Source organism: Anoplophora glabripennis, unplaced genomic scaffold (assembly GCF_000390285.2).
Source record: "Anoplophora glabripennis isolate ALB-LARVAE unplaced genomic scaffold, Agla_2.0 scaffold981, whole genome shotgun sequence".
NCBI lineage: Eukaryota > Metazoa > Arthropoda > Insecta > Coleoptera > Cerambycidae > Anoplophora > Anoplophora glabripennis.
In genome coordinates, this window is record NW_019417055.1 from 114,079 (window position 1) to 136,898 (window position 22,820).

General features: G+C 34.2%; 1 protein-coding gene across 1 annotated transcript in view; it reads right to left on the reverse strand.

Annotated features, from left to right (window-relative positions):
* The window catches only part of LOC108915350 (dachshund homolog 1-like), an 89,640-nt gene that overhangs the window by 59,378 nt on the left and 7,442 nt on the right, over nucleotides 1–22,820 (reverse strand). Inside the window, exon 2 of the mRNA XM_018721364.1 lies at nucleotides 19,864–19,923. Coding sequence (XP_018576880.1) covers nucleotides 19,864–19,923 — 60 coding nt within the window. The remainder of the gene's footprint in view (nucleotides 1–19,863; nucleotides 19,924–22,820) is intronic.

The following is a 22,820-nucleotide window of genomic DNA, read 5'->3' on the forward strand; positions in this document are numbered from 1 at the left end:
AAGTTGCATGGAATAATGTGGGCCATGTAAAGAAAATATTTTTAGCTTTTCAGGGTGTTCCATTTTGCGTGGGCGCTACAAATAAATGGAGCACCCTGTATATTATTGCGTTTTGAACTCCTTGGTGAATATTAGGTAGAGTTTATTAAATGTACATGGTGTTTAAAACTTACCGTTTTCGAGATAATCAGTTGTTTTTGAAAAAAATCACAATTTCAGGTCTCTCAATGACGCTAGATAGCGTCTAAACTATAATAGTTAGAAACCTGCAGTTTTCACAGTTCGTTTTGGCATAAATTACTCTATCTTGTCATCTGTGAGTAAAACGTGTACGTTATTCAGACTTGGAAATACTGAGACCTAGATTTAATAATCTTGAACTTTTTTTTTCAAATGGAATGACCCATATTAATTGTCATGGGTGTCCATACTACTTATTTTTAACAGTTTTCCGGAACAATCAGATTCTTTTCTAAAGTTCGAAAAAGTAGCTATGTAACAGCGTCAAGAAGGCCTTGTAAAACCACTTTTCTCTCACATTTTATCAGGCCTGGGACTGACAGTGTCAACATTTACTGGCATGTTTAAAAACTCGAAACACAACAAGGAGAAGAATACTTAGACCGCTGATTTACATCAATTCCTCGAAGTGTCCTGCATTTTGATTAATACACAAACGGTTTTTAAAATTATCTCGAAAATGGCATGTTTTAAACACAATTTACATTTAACAAACTCTACCTAATATTAACCAAGGAATTAAAAAACGTAATAATATACAGGGTGTTCCACTTAAAATAACAAAGTTATGTAGCGCCCACCCTGCAAAGCTAAAAATATTTTCTTTACATAGCCCACATGATTCCAGATAACTTTTATTAAAACAATTTTTTTATATAAATTTTACAGTTACAGAGTTATAGAAGAATCCCTCTTAGGTGGAACACCCTGTATGTATTTATGAAATAATTTTATGAGACTGACACCTTTCCTGAAGTATTTTCCACAAGTTTACTTATAACTTTTGGCGACTTCAGTGTATTATTTTTAAATTACTTTGCTTGGGTAATTAAAAAAATTGACCTAATGTTTCTCACTCTCGCTCAACGAAAATAGACCTGATGGCGGACCAAGAAAACATCCTCTGGCAGCAAGAAAATAAATTAGTCCGAAACGACCGGTTAATGTGTGAAAATAATACATAAAAAAAACAAACTGACGCGGACGTGTTAGATTAATTAGGGGACAAATGAGATGAAAACAGAGAGGAGCGCGCCGTGAAATGAGTCTCTTTCATCATGGCCGAGTGACAGCTACAAGATAGTTCTCTTGTTAAAGCTAATAAGGATTTTTTTGAGGACGCTAGTTATCACTCCGTGTCAATTAAAAAAATCATTCCGTGTGAACGTTTGAGTACGATTACGGTATCTATTCTGAGAGGATCTCGCCTAATTGGATATTAAATAGGTTCGGTTTTGACTCTACGGATCGCTTTCGTCGAACGACACGAGCTTATGCATCGATTTTTCTATACATCCCAAGTTGCACTTAACTCGCACAACTATCAAAGCGACGATAAAATCTTTGCCCATCGTTTGGTAATCCGATAACATTTTTCAAACTGATTTCGCCACTGTTTTTAAAGTAACGGGTTCGTGGCAACTAAGAAGCTAAGGTCCTTTGTTAAGTGGACAACAATATATGTAGTTATTTTTCTAGCACTTAATACGCCATCTAATTAAAGGTCAAACTGATCATGACGATAATATGCCGTCACTTCCACACACAATTATTTCTTCCTCAGATGCCTTTAGAATTCGAAGAAGAAACGTTAATATTCATGTTCTTTCTATTTATTATAATTCGAATTTCGCGTGGCAAACCTTTAACAGCAAGATCGCATACTTTATAATCATGTACCACTGCCGTTTCGACAATTTATAAACCGATATGAAAATACCGAAATCATGCGTGACTACTCCATTGCATTAATTCAATAATACAAACGGACGACCGCGCGTTCCCTTCCCACCCCTCCTCAACCGAATATCGGGGTTATTAATTAAAAGTTATTGCGGATTATTTATAAAACTATGCAAATCTGCCAATTAGTTAATTATTGTTATTGACAATTCGCGTGCACCACTTCCCATAGGCCGGCGTCGTAAATAAACGTGTAAGACAACGGTGGCGAGCCGCGGGTGTCTGTCTGGCCGGGCTCTTGCGTGTTCCCGCCATCGCAAATCACGTGCAGACGAAAAAAACGTCTCGGATTTAAAGCGCAGTCCCTCATATTACGAAATCGTTTATGTGGGGCGGATGCCCTTTTTTGGATGCCACTGGACTTGGTCGGATCGTGATACATTCAAATTGAGACTGTTCAAACGACTGAACCTAAATTACGATACGTTTAAACCGACAGTGCAGAGTTTGACAGCTAGATGTCGGTACTTTCAAATATTTTTTCTGCGGAAAAAGTTAGTCAAAATGAAATTTACTTGTTGAAACGTTTAAATCAACTGAAAATAGATTATGTTAATTTTACACGTTTAAATCTGCAATAAAGTTCAAGTAGTAGATCCTGTGACTTGCACATCGTTTGTCTCTGAGACCGGTTAAAATGTAATAGATTCGTTTAAACGTTTAAATTGACTGAATCTGAATTGCGGTACGTTTAAACCGACAATACTTAACTCAAAATCTCATCACGAAAATTATTGGAACGTTTACATTGACTATATTTCTCGACTTGTAAATGCTTTCTTTTCGTATGGAAAGTCAAAATTGAACTGATTTTTTGAGATGTTTAAATCGATAGATGACCTGTATATACTTTATTTTCATTTATGACTTCAAAATGGAATTAATTAGCTGAAACGTTGTTTAAATAGGCGATACAGAACTCAAAAACCAGATGTCTCCATCTGTAATTGTTTTATTTTCATTTCTGATTAGCCATATTAGAATAATCAGTTCAAACGTTTACGTCAACTGATGTTAGATTATGTCTAATACGTTTAAATCTACAACACAAACGTCAAAAACAAGGTTTCACGACTCACGACGAGATGATTTGTTTAAATCACAACATAGAGCACAAAAACTAAATTTACCACTGCTTTACTTTCAATTGTGACTTAGAAATAGAACTGATTTATTGAAACGTTTAAATCTGCTGATTCTAGAATATGATACGTATAAATTAATAAAATAGAGTTACAAAAACTAAGTTTCGCGGCTTGTAAAAGTTATGATTTCATGTGAGACTAATCAAAATGGAATTATTTTTTTTAAACTTTTACATCGATAGACGATACGTTTAATTCGACAATACACAGCTCAAAAACTAAACCTCGTCATCTGTAAATAATTTATTTCCTTTGTGACTACTCAAAATAAAACTGATTTGTTGAAACGTTTGAACCAAATGAATTTAAACGTTTAACAATTACGATGTGATGTATAATATTTTGTTTGTCAAGTGAAGCTAATAGATTAGAACTATTAGTATATATCTAAAAAGTTGGCCTTAATCCTGCTGGGAATGTAATGTTTTTATTTGATTTTAAATTTATTTAACTAAAATGTCTGGAACTGAGCATGTTTAAATTCAATATTTAATTTAAACGTTCGGATATAATAATGTACACTGATAGTGAATAGTTTTAAAGTTTAGCGTATATTTAGACATTTATATTACTGATACTGATTTAAACAAAGTATTTGAAAAAAAAAACGTTTAAATAAGAGTTATGATAGACGTTCTTTTCCAGAACATTTCACGGTATAAATTCTTTCGACTAAACGTTTGAATTTTCAAGAATATGCTATATATATACGTTTAAATCCGGTATATTATTTAATTGATTTTAGATATAAAACGTTTAGAGAAGTCATGGATAAAAACGTATTGAATAATTCTGAGGAAGAAATTCTTTCCAGTAAAAACGTCTGACCAATAGTTTTAAACATTCATATGTGGAAGCAATTGTTTTTAGGCAAACGTTTTCATAAATCTTGTTACGTTTATTTCTTTAAATATTACCATACGTCTATCTGTCAGAATAAATCTTGGAGACTGCCCACATCTCTCGTCCTCATGTTTCATTAACCGATAACTACAGATTACCACAAAACATTAATTGCAATAACTCAGTAGGGCCCTTAATCCGCGGTATCGATAATTCACTATTGACACCGGGGATAGAAACTTTTCTACCACTTTAATTAACAGATGCGTTATTAGAGATAAGACCTCCGGTTCGGTGGAGAAGTAAAAAGCAAACAGCGAAACATTATTACCAGCGAGAACAATTGGAGAATGTAATATTAAGATTAATTATCGGGGTCTTATCAGCCACGAATCCGGACCGTCCTATTCAAACAATCACCAGTCATCGCTCCAAGACGGCTGTTTGCCGTGTCCCTCCGCCCTCCCCCGCGCCGCGATCGGGCCTAAAGGGGGGACAGGATAGGGGCGAAATTGGCGCGTATCTTACGTTCGCGTTGCCATTAATTATAATGCGAATCTGCAGACGTCATGCGAAATTAAGGATTTTTACCAAACAAACCGGAAGCCAGCTCTGAATGTCGGAGGGGGAGGGGGTTCAATTCATTATTTCTCTGCAATCCATAAATCATCACTTATCTCGCGTGGTGAGGTGGCGCGCGCGAAGAAAAATTCGGGGTGCTGATGCGGATTCGAATAAACGTGCAGTAATCGCTGAAAGAAAAGGGGGGCGCGGGCGAGGGGGGAGGATTCATTTACTTAGGAACACAAGATGAACTAAAAAAATATGTTTATGTTATAACTCAAAAACCGGAAGTTATGGAAAAGTATCGCCCACACCGTTGGATTGTACAGGGTGTGTCATAAACGATAGTATGGTCCTACTGTGAAGATACAAAAAATTCAAATAAAATTTGGAACAAATGGTGTTAAATGGGATGAGGTAAGCTCCATTTTCAATCGAAGGTATTATCTTTGGGATTTGACAGAAACGACTAAAAATGCTCTCTTTTTTCTAATAAACTTTTGTTAGAGAAATGTTTCTGTATTATTTCCCATTTGAAAGTTATAGATAATATCGCCCTAAAGAGTCTCCAAGAGAAATACCACCTAAAAATTACATTAGCGGTGGAATAATCAAGTAGTTGTTGGAAAATAATTGAATGTTAGTTGTTTAAAGTGCATAAATGTCACAAAATACTTATCATTACTCAATACGAACGACAAACGTATAAATTTTGTGCTTACAAAATGTTTTCTTCATTCAGAAAAAGTTGACATGTTGCTAATTTACGACGAGTCACAAACAAAATCAAGAAAAGCTGTCGAGTTATATCGAGAAAGGTATCCAGGGCGCCTCATTCCTGATCATAGAACCTTTACAAGATTGGAGGCGACCTTGCGATGAAATGAAGATGCATTTTCTGTTCGGAAAAATCAAATAATTGACCGAAGGGTAAGAAACTGTGTTAATAGACCAGGCGGTATCTGTTTTGGTTTGGGTGAATCGTATATTCACGGAGATTTTTGGCTTTTTGGCTTTCAAATATCACTAGAAATGAAAATTTTTCTATACGCATAANATCGCTGAAAGAAAAGGGGGGCGCGGGCGAGGGGGCGAGGATTCATTTACTTAGGAACACAAGATGAACTAAAAAAATATGTTTATGTTATAACTCAAAAACCGGAAGTTATGGAAAAGTATCGCCCACACCGTTGGATTGTACAGGGTGTCTCATAAACGATAGTATGAGCCTACTGTGAAGATACAAAAAATTCAAATAAAATTTGGAACAAATGGTGTTAAATGGGATGAGGTAAGCTCCATTTTCAATCGAAGGTATTATTTTTGGGATTTGACAGAAACGACTAAAAATGCTCTCTTTTTTCTAATAAGCTTTTATTAGAGAAATTTTTCTGTATCATTCCCGTTTAAAAGTTATAGACAATATCGGCCTAAAGAGTCTCCAAGAGAAATACCACCTAAAAATCACATTAGCGGTGGAAGAATCAAGTAGTCGTTGGAAAATAATTGAATGTTAGTTGCTTAAAGTGCATAAATGTCACAAAATACTTATCATTACTCAATACGAACGACAAACGTATAACTTTTGTGCTTACAAAATGTTTTCTCATTCAGAAAAAGTTAACATGTTGCTAATTTACGACGAGTCACAAAAAAAATCATAAAACATTAGTCGAATTTTTATACTTATAAACAATTAGAACTTGTGAATATTCAATCAAATCAAATTTTTTAAAGCAGGTTTTAAAAGTTCTTGGAAAGATGCTTCTTTAAAAAAACAGAGATCGATTGATCAATTAGTTACGTAGTTATAGCCGTCATTTACACTAAATGTACTGGGACATCCGTGCTAATTTTTCGAAAAATACCTTTGGTATTCTGAGTAATTACCAGGTCTAAGATTACAATACTTTTCTTCGTTGGCAACCTACTTTAAAACATGTTTAAAAGTTATTTATGCAAGCGAGAAATTCAATAAAATCGTACGGGTGGTGTTGGTGAGGGAAGCAGAGAGCGCGGCCGCTTCGGCCTGCTCGAAATTGAATCGTCTATAACTACGTAACTAATTGATCAATCGATCTGTTTTTTTTTTAAAGAAGCGTCTTTTCAAGAACTTTTAAAACCTGCTTTAAAAAATTTGATTTGATTAAATATTTACAAAGTTCTAATTGTTTATAAGTATAAAAATTCGACCAATGTTTAAACAAGCGCCAGAGCTCTCCTAATTGACGGATTCGAATTTTTAAAAAAAAAATTTAAAAGCCTGAGAGCCCTTCTATATGTGATTACATTTTCAAGTATCTAAGGGCCTTGGTTTTTGCTGAGCAAAATTTTTAAAATTTGCAATTTTTTTTTAATCTGGATTGCAAAATTATGCAAAATTTATCGAACCGATTTTGATGAAATTTGGTGTGATGATTCTACATAACATGGAGTTTTCTTGAACCAAGTATAAAGGTCCTACACCCAATTTAAATACACCAAAAAAATTCCTTAAAAAGTATTGTTTTTAACCCCATTTTTGTGATTTTTTCGATTTTTATCATAATAATCATGATTCATTCGATTTGTAACCAGTCATGTATTGTAAAAAAAATAATTCCAAAAATTTGTTTCCTCTTCCATTTTCGGCTAAAATCAACTCTTAAAAAGATACATAATTAAATAGAAAGAAAAATATGACATTTTTCCAATTTTTTTAACATATTGTGTTGTGTTTTTTATGCGCATAGAAAAATTTTCATTTCTAGTGATATCTGAAAGCCAAAAAGCCAAAAAATCTCCGTGGATATACGATTCACCCAAATATGGTTTTTTGAAACACATACCGTCTGGACTATAATACAGCTAGACTATTACAATGTTTCGAACAAAATCCACGACATTCTATAAGGCAGTCTAACCGGGAACTGAATTTGGATAAATTAGTCGTTCACCGAATTTTATAGATCAACGGGTATCATGACTACAAAATTCACAATTTGGAGTATTTGCCTGAACGTCATATTGAAAACATATTTAATTTCTTAGCTTAAATTGTAGTGAATGTAGAAACTGTTGATCAGAACCTTTTTCAGCACGTTCTTTAGATGGACGAAAGTCAATTTGTCAACAATAACGAACACTACTGGTTCATTGAAAATCCCCACATTGTAAATCCAGTCCAAAACCAAGGCCATTTTAGAGTAAATGTATGGTGCTGCATCATCGGTAGGCATTTAACTGGGCTTTACTTTTATGAACATACATTGAACAGCGTGAGTTACCTAAAGGACCCCTCACAAATCAAACGGAAATTGGCTTTCGGTGAAATCGGCCGAATTTTGCATGATATGTTGTTCCTTTCGGTGTCCAGATCAAAAGTCTCCACGGGCACGAAGCTCGAAAATCTTCTCTGCGAGCAGTACTCAGCTTGGAAGGTTAGAGACTGATAATCCCCGATTTTCGCTGATTTTACTTCTACCCTTGCATTTTCGGGATATATATGAAGATAGATATGATGATCAGAGTTCATAGTTCAAAAGTAATAAAGAATTCCCTGACTTCTCCAGTTTTTTCCTGACTTATAAAAAAAATCCAGGTCACTTGTAGTTCATTTTTACATACGAATTGGTGTTTATGCATAAAAATTTTTCTCGACTGGACTCCATTTTTTATACCCTAACAACCTCTTATAAAGGTTTCAAAACCACAAATAGTTTTCTCTTTCAAGGACCCAGGGCCGGCTTTCACAAAATTTCCAGTTGCAAACATAAAATTCCCTGACTTTCATGAATTTTTAAAATTCCCTGACTATTCCCTGTTTTTTATGAAGAATAACAAATTCCCTGACTTTTCCCGGTATTCCCGGTTTTCTCGGCCGCTGCGAACCCTGTATATCCCGAAAATGCAAGGGTAGAGGTAGAATCAGCAAAAATCGGGGATTACCGGTATCTAACATTCCAAGCTGAGTACTGCTAGCAGGGAAGATTTTCGACTTTCGTGCCCATGGAGACTTTTGATCTGGACACCGAAAGGAACAACATATCCGAAATTCGTATCTTCACAGTAGGCCTATACTGTTGAGTTTGACATACCCAGTACAAATGTACAAATGAGCGATCTTGAGAAAATTTTGGGACACCCAATATGAACCATTCTCTGGAATTTTTGTTTTTTTCAGTGTTTGGTATTCTATCTTCTATCATTTGACTTCCATTTCAACAATTGCACCATAGTTAAACGAATCTTTTTCTACATCACACTTAAGGCAGTTCCAAATGCAAGAATAAAAATTGCATTGTCTCTTAATTGCTCATTGTTCGTAATAAGGCGCTATTATACCCCATGTGAAAGCTGTCCAGTCGTATAATATAACTGTAATTATTGTTTAGCATTTGAAACACTGCACCTTTGCACCGAGCAATGAATGTATTCTAATTGAATTGCCCAGAATTTAACGATTTAATATACCTTTACGCTCCATCGTTAATAGTGTCTGTACAATAAACATGGCATTGTGAGGACTACCGATGTGAATGGAACATTAGTGCTTTAATAGCGTCCGTCAAAGAGATGAATTATCGTAAAATGTTATTGTAGGCAGTCAGAAATATAGGTGCATAGGTTTAATTGATAGTTTCTAAACCGAAAAGCTTGTAGAAAGGATGTGAGCGACCAACGGGTGTCCATTCCATCACGGTAACCTTTGAACCGGAATAGAATTGATTGGTCTTTGTAGGTGGATAGAGAGGCAAAGAAATCAGTGACATCTACTCGTAGTACTTTTTTGGATCTTGAATAAAATAGTACTGCCGAATTATCATCTAAATGGAACTAATAAACGATCTTCACCTTCCAGTAAAAAATTCATCATTCCCCTACTTTAGTATCACTTTAGGAATGGAAATGAAATATGATAAACCAAAATAGTTAAATTTGATTCTAGGCAAAGTTGAAATTGGCAAAAACGGAGTGACATTTAACGTTTATAGTGGAAAAACGTATCGATCAGATTTTAATATATTATAAGTAGAAACGAGACAAATTTATCAATAATCATGTGGTTCTGGTACTCCTATTTGTTACACTTGCCTTGTTGATAAATTGTGTCTAGTCTCCCCATCTGGTATTCTTGAGAATTGTGAAAGGATTAAAATAGATCTCTGTTTGATTCCTGTGTTTGTTTTAAATTCTTTTGAATCCTCATTATTTTTCTGGAACACATTTCTACTTTCTCATACATATTATTTATTATATCTATTATCCCTCTGTTTATTTCTCCTTTTCCATTTACTCTAAATATCGGGCTTCGTTGTGGAGTTATTCGCCTTTAAAGAAAGGAGTTTGAAAACAAATTCCAAATTATAACTTCGTCGTCACCATGATAACAATGCAATTTGGGCAATTAAAGTAACTCATGATAATGTTAATTTCCAAATTTAAACTGATATTCAATATGCCTGGATTATACAGGAGCAGACGAAATTATCCATTTAAATTTATACATATTTAACAGCGTTGTCAAATTTGGCATTTTTCTTTCACAGTTCGATTCCTTTCTCAATTTGCTAAAAAAGGTGCACCATATATCAAACGATATCTTGTACCGTTTTTGAGAAAATCGAATTTTGTTAGCAACATACATGTCATCAAAAAATGCGAAATTAATATTTTTGCAAAAATCTTGGAAATTGAAATGACTGTCAACAAGTAGGTATCAATAATTAGCAGTTAGATATTTGTCATAAATCATTTTGACGCCATTTGTTAATTCAATGTCATGGAGGATTTTTAGCTATGAAGAATTTGCAGATATTCATCTATTGTTCGAACCTGCAGAATGTAATGCTTCTGAAGCTGTTCGGATTTACACCAACCGCTTTCCAAATAGAATAGAATTTGCATATTTGAAGTGACGAAAACCGTGCTATTATTCAGACAGAATACTGACAAAAATTTATCATTAATACATGGATGGGAATAATTTGAAACTACTTAGTGGGACCACAATTAATTGATGACGCTTTAAATGGGGATAAATACCTACATTTATCGCAAGAACACCTTAACCCGTTATTGGAAGACGTCACTTTAAATATTTGAAATGACATGTGGCTTATGCCCGATGGTGCACCACCCTATTTTAGCAGGGCAGTAAAGTCTTATTTAAATACCACATTTTCCGATCGATGAATCGGTCGAAGTAGTTCTTTTCCGTGGCTGCCTCGGTGTCCCGATCTTAAGTCTCTTGATTTTTGTCTTTGGTGCCATCTTAAAAGTCTTGTTTATCAAATTCCTATAAATACATATTGAACATCTTATTTAACAGTTCTCTTTTTTCTTTTAATTCTATAGAAACCAAGACTTACAAAAATTTTAGTACCTATCACATATTTGATGCAATAAATGTATGTTATTAATAAAATTCGATTTTCTCAAAACCGGTACAAAATATCGACTGATGTACGGTATACCTTTTTTTTAACAAAGTGAGAGAGGAATCGAGCTATGAAAGAAAAATGTCAAATTTGGCAACACTGTCAAAGATATATAAATTTAAATGGATAATTTTGTCGGCTCCTGTATAACCCAGCAGGCATATTGAATATCAGTTTAAACTTTAAAATGTTAAGTTACTTTAATTGCCCAAATTTCATTGTTGTCATGGTAACGACTTTGCTAAGGAAGAGTTATAATTGGAATTTGTTTTTCAAACTTCTTTTTTTGAAGGCGAATAACTCCACAACGAAGCCCGATGGGAACAAAATTTTTATGAAGTACTACAACTATTTTGAGCTCCTCTGTACACCTCTTCATTTTTGACATGACCTTTCCGGACACCCTGCATATATCTGTTTTTGTTTAGAAGCATTTCTCTGGCGTATATCTAATACATACCATATCGTTTGTGCTTCTTCCAGTTCTAAAGCCAATTGTGTTTCTTCCATCGTTCTTTCTATTTACTGTCTTATTCTCTTTCCAAGATTGTGGCTAAAATATTTCCTAGCGTTATTCCTTTGCAATTTTCGCATTTCCTCTTATCTCCTATATAACGGTAACATAATTCATGTATTCCATTCTTATGGTATATTTGTACTCTTTATAAATTTCTTTGGACCTATATACTTCATCATTTTGTAGTATTAATCTCTGATTGCATCTATTACTTCCTCTTCTCATATGATTTCTGGCTCTTCTACAACACTGTTTTTTCTTCCTGTTTTTTTTTTCTAGATTTCTTGTGTTTGATTCGTAAATTCTTTAAAATATTGTCTTCATCTTTTGTGGGTACACATGCCGTAAGTGACCCATTTTTAAGCATTACACCACGGACGCACCAGCGTTCCAGGAAGGGTCTACGGCGGACCATAATTTATTTTCCTCAGTTATGACCTTTTCATATGCAAGTCTATTATTCAAAATATTGTTTCTATCTTCCATTATTTTACCTTCCTCGGTTGACTTTTTCATGCCTGGCTTTGATATTCATCATGTTCTTTTCTTTTCCCTTTCTCAACTGTATTAATTCTCCAATCTTTCTCAACATTTTATGATAGTTTTCGAAAATCTAATTATGGTTTTTACTATTTAACCATTTTATGGTTATATGCCATTTTATAAAGAATTGCTCTTATGGAAACGACCGTAATAAGAGGCTTCATATTGCTGGCAAAATCTGTTCGTACAGAAAATATCCGTAATTTATGTCTCTCTTTCTCTCTCTCCGACTCGGGAAGTTTCTTCCCGATAAAGCAATAAATAAGAGGAGTCCAATAAGCAGAACCTCTTGGCAAAAAGGGCACCGGGACAGGTGTAAAATATATAATCCAATCACGCCGCCACAATGGAGACAATGGGGAATCATAAGTTTGCGACAGATTTATACGCGGGGATTTTCTATTAGCGCGACGAGAACTGGCAAACGGGGGCATTAATAGGGACACGAAAAGTCTGATTTTATAGGCCTCTGGCACGCAGCGCAAAAAGTGAGCAGCGCTCAAGTAGAGGGCTTAATTCTGTTTGGAAAGCTCGCTGCAGATATTTCAAAAGTGTTGTTCATTCATTAATTCAACTTTTTAAATAAAACATTTGATGTAGTGCAAGATGCGGAAAACAATTAAATTATAGAATTTAATATATCAAATTCTTATAATAGCCCTGGTGTGACTGGTCTTTGCTAAAAAATTGTTTATTAAAACTTATTCTTATTGTCTTTACTGCTAACAAATCGTGATATGTATCTGAAAAAAATGAGTAAGATAATTATTCAATTATTACCGGCAAGTCATTTGTAAACAACCTACTCATCAGAGCTATACTATGTAACTTTGTTGCATATTCCCACATAAATTATACTCCGATCGTACATTATCATCTCCTACGTCGACTTGATGATGTCTGCTTATGAAGATTACTAAATAGTTGCGCAACATAATTTGCGAAATCAGAAATTAGAAAAAAAATTCTGTCTAGAAAGAGACAATGTAGAATAAGAAAACTGATAACTATAATAATTTTATGTCATATCCATTAATAACTTTATTGAAGAAATGCTTTGTAAATTGTAATTGTATTAATTTATGTTTAAAAATTATTATTTTTGCAGTTTTATAGAATGTCCATTATAAAAACTAATCTGATAGATTCCAATAACTTTTTAAAATGATTAAAATAAGCTTTTAATAAAAAGTTTCTGTTACTATTTTTCTAAAGCACTGTGTTTAGTTTGTGAATCACCACATCAATAACTTCTGACATTGACCTAGGTTAGATAAACTATACTACGACACTTTACATACACCAATGAAGTAAACAATTGCAGGCAATTTCATAAAAGTAGACAGGGATGCATTTAGCAAAGTTATAACAGGTTCTATTAAAAATCTATACAGGGTGATTCAGTCATAATGTAATTAATTTTAAGAGAAGATATGGAAAAATGAATAGAATACGAATAAAAAAAAATTAAAATGCATATATACTCTGAAAAAAATATTTTCAGATCATTATTCAAACCCCTTTTTGGACCGCTCTTGACCGCTGACCTACAAGGTTTATCGAAAGTGAATTTTGACCTACTATAGCATTCGGTCATTAACCTAGCTTTTAACCTAACTTTTAATACGTTTTTAATCTGTAGGAGCTACAATGAATAAATACAGCTTTTTAGCCAAACATAATATGAATAAATAAGATATTTTTTACATTTTAAATATTAACAAGTATGTATTATTTGTTTTTTAATAAAAACTAATGTAAGTATAAGGAATGTTAGGTTATACAACTTTGTATTTTTAATATTGTTAAAGTTTTCACTACGTTTTGTAACTGAATATAAGTTTTTAGTATTATGTTCAACTAACTATTCAGTTTATAGTACGTATAATTACCTTATTATATGAATTATTGCTTTTCAAAGCGCTGTGTGGTGCCTACTTATTTAATATGCCAGTATGGTTAAAACAACACATCCGTCCATAGAACTTTGTTGAAATGATGATCCACTGCACTTTGATTTCGACACCAATTGTAAAATTTAAGACGACTGGCGAAATCAGCTGTTTCGGTTCAACTTTCGAATGCTTTGTCCGGGCAGCGCGTTCCCTATTGTGAAGTATTGGCGTCAAGTTAACGGAAGTTAAGGGGTAATTTGCTTATTTTTTAAAAGGATGAGTATATTTTTTTTACGTTTTTCTGTCTTCATTATGCGTTTCGGATACTTGGTTAAAATTAATGACATTATGACTGAATCGTCCTGTATACTTCTAAACAAAATAAAGAATGTTTACTTAAATTAATACAAAACAATAGAAAACAGCAATAAAATTAAACCACGAATGATACGCACGAAATAAAAACTATAGAAGATGTGAAGTCCGATTCTGCATTAAAGTGTGTCTGGTGAAGTATTTTTTTACTGTATTTGTATACATACATATGTTCTGTTTTATTGAGTTTGATTTTATAGTAAAATTTGAAGGGGTGTTTAGTGAAGCGACGGTTTCTGATTGCTGAAAATGATGAAAACAAGTTAAAATAATTCTGATTTCTCGACGAAATTTGAGTGTTTCTAAAGGTCAAAGGTAGCATCCGTATCAATTTGGCCTTCATTAAAAGTTACCCCCTGTATATAAAATAACGAACTATACCCATTTCTATTTGTTTCTACAACCATCGATCTAATTTTTTTCATTCACCGATACACGAACCCTACCAGTCCAGGTGGGACAATGACTGTCCGGTTATAGCGCGTCTTATTTGAATAATCACGATCTCATCTGAATTAATCCTTGCATGTTTATTAAAATAAGTCAATAATAAATGTATTCCTGGGTAATTGCCAGCGATAAATTATCGAGCCCGGTCGACGATTCACAAGCTTAATTGCTTCGCTTCGGAAAAATATTGCCGCCAAAAATGATTATTAATATAATTTTCGCATACTAATTGGCCGGACGAGGATCTCGTTTTGATCTCTTCATTCATTATTTGGTCCATTAAAGTGGTAATGGGAGGTGTGCGAGGTTTAAACGCACTTAAATGCCCCTGCTGGTGCAGTAGCATCTGCATCAAGTGGATGTTTTCGCTAAATGTCTCATTATTTAACGTGGTTTTCCGATACCTAAATTGTAAGTGCTTCTTAAAGTAGCCTAAAGGATAATAATTACAGACTAAGTATTCAGAAATAAAATCCGATAGCACTGAACTGAAATAAATCGCCTAAAAGTCGGTGAGCATTCGTTCTTTAGCAAAATATGGTTTTCCGAACATTATAAAATAGAAAAGTGAACGCTTGCATCTCGACATTCTTGGTTTACCAGTATCTAGTTTACTTTCGAAGATACAGAAATTAATTGGAAACAATCATATTTTTTTTTAGTTTTCTCGAGACTTTTATGAAATCTACAGACCATCTTAATACTCGAGAGTTGAATGACCTCCAACTGTGAGTGGGCAGAGGCGTGCGTAATGTTTTTTCCCGTTATAAATCTCGTATAAGTAAACATTGTGAATACATGCAAACATTGTGAAGGTCATTGATGAATTATAAAAACAATGGTCCTAAGTTGAAACCCTGAGGCACCCCAGAGTTGTCAAATTGATATTATGTATGAAGATTTACACTGACGAGAATAATCGTGCACAACCTTCAGCTGTTTCAGTTTCAGCAATATTTTTATTGTTTAAAAAATACGTTTAGACATTAGCTTTTCTATTACTAATATTTATGAGTTGAATAATGTATATTTTTAAATTATTTAAAATGAATTACAATGCCATTCTATAGTGTTTATAAGATCATTGGGTTTCTTAAAAATCACCCTGATAAGTTGATAAGTAGAATTATAAAAAGATTAAAGGGAAAAAGTGAAGGTATTCTGTGTATTTATATAGAATGCTCGAAAGTTATGGATAACCAAAAAATATATATATGGATAACCAAAATATTGATATGCTCCGGAAATTGAAACGGTAATTGTTTTTTTAACGATAACTTCCTTAATTTTAAAACTATTAAGACGATTCAAAAACGATTTTACGGAAAATTTCGACAGCTAAAAAGTACTGCAAATTTGAATATTTTTTAACGCGTTATTTTTGAGATTTTTTTTTAAAAACATGACGTGCGCCCTCAACTGAAAAATTCTAGCAGCGACATCTCTGTTAATTTTTATCCTACACAAATAAAAAAACCCAAAATGTTCTGTTAAAAAAATCTAAACTTTTGTACCCTTGATTATTTTTCGTATCTTTTTTATTTTTAGTTATTTTCAAAAATATGCTATTTTTTGGAATTAAAAAAAAATGTTCAATCAAAACGTGTTATTTTAAAAACATACATTCTAAACCGCTTAAACTTGTATTACACTTAATATATTGTTAGCACATAAAAAATGTAAATTGTACAAGGATTAGCATTAATTTTAAACCTCGTGAAAAATACATCAGTTTTTGTACGGATTTTTTTCCGAAACACGAATGTCAAGTTCATTTTAAAGATTTTTTAAAGTAGTTAAAAAATGTTCTGTGCATTTTTCTTGAAAAATAGATTTTTTTTAGTTATTTTACGTTAAATGCTTCCAATTTAGTTTCTGGCGGACATGAAATTATCTTCAACCAGCCGTATCTCAGCACCTATTGCACCTACATAAATGAAAAAAACACAATCTTTTTCTTTTTCTATAAGCTTCATTTTCTTCGTGATGTTTTTTTTTTCATAGAATCTCTATTTTCCGAGTTATTCGAGAAAAACTACTGAAAAACTTTTTTTTTTAATAAAAAATGTAGATTTTCAATCATCAATAACTCAGAAAATATTGACTTATCGAAAAATGTTTATAAGAAACTTTTTGCTCAAAATTGATTGCTTTATCGATTCCTTTATCGAAATAATCGATAAAGATAAAAAAATCTCAGTTAGTAAAAATACTTTTAACCACATTTCAATTACTATAAAGCAATAAGGTGAATGAGGTTATGTTCATGTTAGACGTTACGTTAGATTATCAAAAGGATGCTTGGTCGATGAGAGGTTTGTCTGCGATTTTGACTACATAAAACAAAGCAAAAGGTCACTCGGTCACTCCTAATCGCTCTAGGAGCAGTTGAGTCGCAAACGGTATTAGTACTGTTTGTTGCCATACCCTAATTTCGCCACGCTACCTCTCCGTCTGACATAAGACACCACCGAAGTCTTCGATGGCTATCATTCACGACTCCCGGCATTAATTACGTGCGGCAACTAGCGCCGAACCGAAACCGCGTGCATTAACGTGCGGTTGATGTGCTCCCGACTCGCTGCGAAATAGACACGGCATAGGTACATCAGCATTTGTCAAATGTCACGCGATTAGCCGGCTTCCCGGGACCCCGGGCCTCTAGAGCCGGGCTTAGAGTTGACGCTCGCAATGATTTGTTGGAGTTTGGGAGCGCCGCGCCACCGCGAGCCCTGAATAATCGGCGGTGTCACTGCGAATCGTCCCTGCCGGATCGTGCACATGCATTTTTACCGATGCAAATCGACCCCCGCCGAACGGCTCAAGGGCTTAGTGGGGTCGGAGAGCGGGGCAATTTGTCAAGCGGGAGTCTCGAGGTGTCAGCGGGACTACGAGAGGTTACCGTGAAACAGTACAGTACAAAATATACCAATTGTTGACAAAAATGTGTCATTAAATGTAAAATAGGAAGGTGTTAAAAAAGTTGAAAAAATGCAAAGAATATTGTAAAAAAATAAGGAATTAGAACATACGGTCGGAGATGAAATTTTCACTCAACTTTCTAAGCGGAATCAAGAAGCCGTCTTTAAACGCTCTACTAGTGATTAGGCTTGCCAGGTTTCCGGGTTTGACCCGGAGTCTTCGGGTTTTGAAACATCAGTTTCTCCGGGTCTGTCATGAAATAGATCTGGCAACCCTACTAGTGATCGAGGCAGAGCAGCCGCTGACGGCAAAAATGTGCTACAAACAAAATTTCATCTCAGTTTCGAATTTTGGAAAATAAAATCTCTCCGAAAAATGCGAAATTCGAACTGGAGAATCGCAATACAAAATCACAGTATCACGTTCGACTATTAAGTCCATCCCGTTCTAGACGTCAACAATCCAAAGATGGTAAAAATCCAGAGAGGCCAATTGTCCAGAACGAAGGCGGGCTTTGCTACTGGACCTCTGCGAACTTATCGAGGAAATTGATCGAACATCGACCCGTATCTTACAGTTCACTAAACAGTCAACATACACATAATAATTTATTGTTATTAGCAGAATTTCAATAAATCCTTTTTTAATAATTCAGAACATTGTTAAAAATTTTTACGTGCGCATTGCTCCCAATCTAGACCTCAGTTCTAGAGCCCTATCCACCCAAGCATTGTATAATTCTGCGGTGAAGATCCCAAGGAGTACAGAACAGAAGGCTCCTATAGTAGCTTCCTAAATTCATAGGTCTACAAAAGCTCCAAGAAGCTTCCAAATTTCGAGGTACTCACAGGAGACTTCAAAAACAGTGGCGATGTAGATGCAAGAGTAATTCGAAGCGCCCAAAAAAACATATTCAGTGCATTTAGGTTCAGTTAAAAGCCCCCAGAAATAGGCCAGTGGAACGTCCACACCACTAAGCATACAACATCCCAAGTAAAACGCGAGGAGTTCTGTAAAAATGTTCGTTCTCCCCATATTAGAGGAATGGAAGTTAAAAAATAGGGCTTATGAAAATATAAATCGACTAATCTCCCGGAGGATTTTGATAAATTCAAAGGAATAAGAAAATATCTTAATACAAACAAGAATAATGCCTATGACATTTCCATTGGTGGTGTTGAAATTTCGCAGGGTTGGAAGTTGATTAACCATATTATGGGACAAGTAGATCAAATGTGTTATGAAGCAGGAGGACTCTGTCAAAAAATAAGGCACTTTGTGACAGTGTTATTGAAGAGTCCATTTAATAACCTTCACACGTATCAAATAGTAAAGCTTCCTCCACATCATTTAAACATCCATCTTCCCCTGTGATTGTTCCTCGCGAATGACATTCGACTGTTTTAATGAAGCCCCGACCCCACCGGTGCAGTTATCACTGATATTTGGAGGCACTATTAATATTCATAAAGGAGGTTGCAGATGTCTGTTTGGAAGAAGTTCTAACTCCACGGTGTCAGACTAATTGCCCCGGTCCGTGTTGTGACGAGGATTAATTAATTTTCGGGGCCTTAATTCGAATTTAAATCGGCCAGTGTTTTGTTAATTCCGCTTTGTTAATTGTGCGGACAGCCCGACGTAATACCGGCCGGACTCCGACCGGCCGAATTTGCATTTGACCATTTATTTACGTTGTTAATTTAATTTCGAACCATTTTTCGTTTGTGGGTCTCTGAGCGCGGCTGGCAGCTCAACAGCTTTCCCGGCAGTAACAAATCCTCCGGTATTTGTTTTCTGCTGGATCGATTCGGTGTTTATAGGGCAGGATTTCTCGCCTTTCACGGCAAGGACGAAAATTACCGATAATTCCGATCAGCAACGGAAAGATGTGAAATATGTATTTCACGTGAAGGAAAACAAGCGTTATATTTGATACTAATCTTTCAAAACTTGAATTAAAATTGATTTAATTTATGTTACTGAAATGCTATCAAGGTTTTCAGATTCATTCTAAACACAAACTGTCTGCTTTTGATTTTACCAGATAGAAATACCTTTCAATGATCGACCAATCAGATGTCTCAATAATATTGTAGGTTATTGATAAAGTTTCAAACTATCTTTAGAACTTTATATCTTTCTACAAAGTTTCAATATACTCCGAATCTGTTTGAAACATTTCTATTAAAAAGTATAGAGAAACATACCTTTCGAGGTGTTTCACAATGTCTTCGTAAGCTGCTCTGCAGTTTTCCCATATGCCAGATCTGGAAAAAGAAAGAAAAGTCAGTGTTAACAGTTTCTCTATTGTCAAAAGAATGCGAAATATGGTAAATGTATACGATGTAAATAAACCTATGTGCAAAAAATGAAGGAAGTTGTTGAAAATGAAGGAAGGTGTATCTTGTAAAAAAATATCTCCGTCCGGATTTATGATCGATCAAACAGAGACCCTCTACAAAATTATAATACAAATCATTATAATACAGTGTATCGTAACATAATTTATTGTTTGCTCAATAGAACAAATCAAATCCCTGTCTTTACTTTGAATTAAGAAGTACTATTTCAAATAATATTGGAGATAATCTATTTTTGTGGAGAAGGTAAAATCCAATTGCAACATAAAGTGTTCTTAACCACCTCTATGCAAGAGTTGATTCGAACCCTGTTTAATTAAGTCCCAAAAACCCTCCATGTTCTCTAAATAATTAAAAAATGTTTACATTTCAACTCTTTTAAGGAAAAATTACAATGTTCTAAATCTGATCAAATGCCAAATCAACGATCATCTTAACTGCAATTGCCATTTAACGACATTGGAACCTCTATTGTCGCCACTGTCCATATACAGCCACTGTAGTTCCGTATAACTAACTTCTTAATAACATCGATGCAATAGAAGAGAGCCGGAATTACTTTCCTCAAGTCTCGTGCACGATCCGCATGATTTTCAAAGACGCGGTGCATTAATCAATACAATCATCGCCAACTAATGGGAATGGGAGACGCATAAACCATGCAATATAAATAGCCGGGCAAATTAATATTTGTATTCAATTTATTTACGTGTCGAACATTGAGACAAATGCGAGGCGAGCTAGCTAGACGGTCTACCTGTGGAATTAATCATGGCGCTTCTCCGTGACGTGTACACGCATCCAAAGGCCGGATTTGCATTTTAATTGCGAGCGAGCGTTGAAATGATAATGACGACTCGAACAACCGTGTAAACAAGTAGACTCCTTGCAGACTGTATGCAATACCAATCGCCCGGCACGGTGGAAAAAGTGGATCGCGATTTGAAATGGGTGGGATAGCAATCACGGGTTAATAGGCATACCACTTTTACTAGTTTCTGATCGTGGAACACAATTTTTCCGACATAAAATATAGTCAATGTATTTAAGATCCATAGCTGTATAGTGAAGAGAAGATATAGGCGAGCGGTTCACCCCTAAAAAAAGGCATGACCCGACTAAATTTTTAAAACAAAAACCTACAGCATGAATTTTTTTTTATTTTATAAAGTATATTTTTCTGATAATTTAGGTACATATTTTTTATATTTTTCGCCGTGGTCAGTCAAAAGTTGTAAAAAAAATACTGGCCGAATAACTTTGAAAACAGTTTTATATTGTGTGGGTACACATGTTCGCAAGTGACCCATTTTTAAACACAACGTCAAGAACGCCGCCGGACGCACCATGGGATTCCCAGAAGACGACCCCTGCAGAGTGGCGCCAAGGAGCAGGGACTTCTACCAGCAACTACCAATATACCTACGACCGACTCGAGACACAAGAGGACTTTCCAACGAACACTCACACCGTCAACACGTTTCTTCCACACAAGTTTTCTATACATTAGTTTTCAATAAAATTCTTTGAGAGAGCGTTTATTTCTTGCTGTACAGCGAAAGCAACCCTTAATTGTAAAATAAACACTATTGTTCTTTAACAAAAATCCGAAAAATGCTTCGTTTCCGAGATATTTACAATTTAATGTGAAAAACAGTATATGACAGTTACAATTTTTCATAGAATATTTTCCATTACATGAACAAAAATATTTTTGAAGCATATCTAACGCAGTTTTTCTCCTTCGAAATAATTAAAATCCAAACAATTAATATCTTATATATAAAATTCTCGTGTCACAATGTTCGTTCCCGTACTCCTCCGAAACGGCTTGACCGATTCTCATGAAATTTTGTGAGCATATTGAGTAGGTCTGAGAATCGGCCAACATCTATTTTTCATACCCCTAAATGTTAAGGGTGGTCCACCCCAAAATTTTTTTTTATTTTTTGGACAAAATTTTCTGTTTTTATTTTTTCATGATTCAGCATTGAAAAATACATACAGTTCTAAATTTTCACCCTTATACGATTTTTATATTTTTTTGTTCCATCCACAATTCCACAAGATGGCAAGACAACGTTTGCCGGGTCAGCTACTACTTTTATTGCCCTTAATATTTTTGTAAAATAAAAATAAAATAATTATCCTATACGATAAATTATCCAATAACTTTTTAATTTTTTGAGACCGCTAAGTCAATTTATTATTATTAGCGTAATCGAATATTTAAATTTTACTAATTACTTGCAAAAAGCTTACTTCGGCTACAAAACCAAACAAAATGATCTTTTGAACATTTGTACTGTTAACATATATCGATATTAAAAAATCATAATAAAAATTTAATTTGAACTGTTATCATAATTTTCTTTAAAAGACTTTTAACTCGCTTTAGACCTTCAATAAAATGATGGACCCATACCAAAAAAATATATCTTAAAGTAGAAAATCTGCCGATTATTATGCTTTTTTATAATTAAAATCTGTTCAGTAGTTTTTGAGAAAAAAATTCCGAAAGTTTGTCGATTTCGCCACTTTTCGAATTTTTGTCAAAGAACAAAAAGTGTTTATTTTGGTCCATTTTACAATATAAAACTTTCAAAGCGATTCGGCGAGTAATTTTTTTTACAACTTTTTTGTTTATAATTGATTGACCACGCCGAAAAATATAAAAAAAATATGTATTAAATTATTAGAAAAATACACTTTATAAAATAAAAAAAGTTTCATGCTGTAGGTTTTTGTTTTAAAAATTTAGTCGGTTACCTTCATTTAGAAACATCTTTTTAGGGGTGAACCGC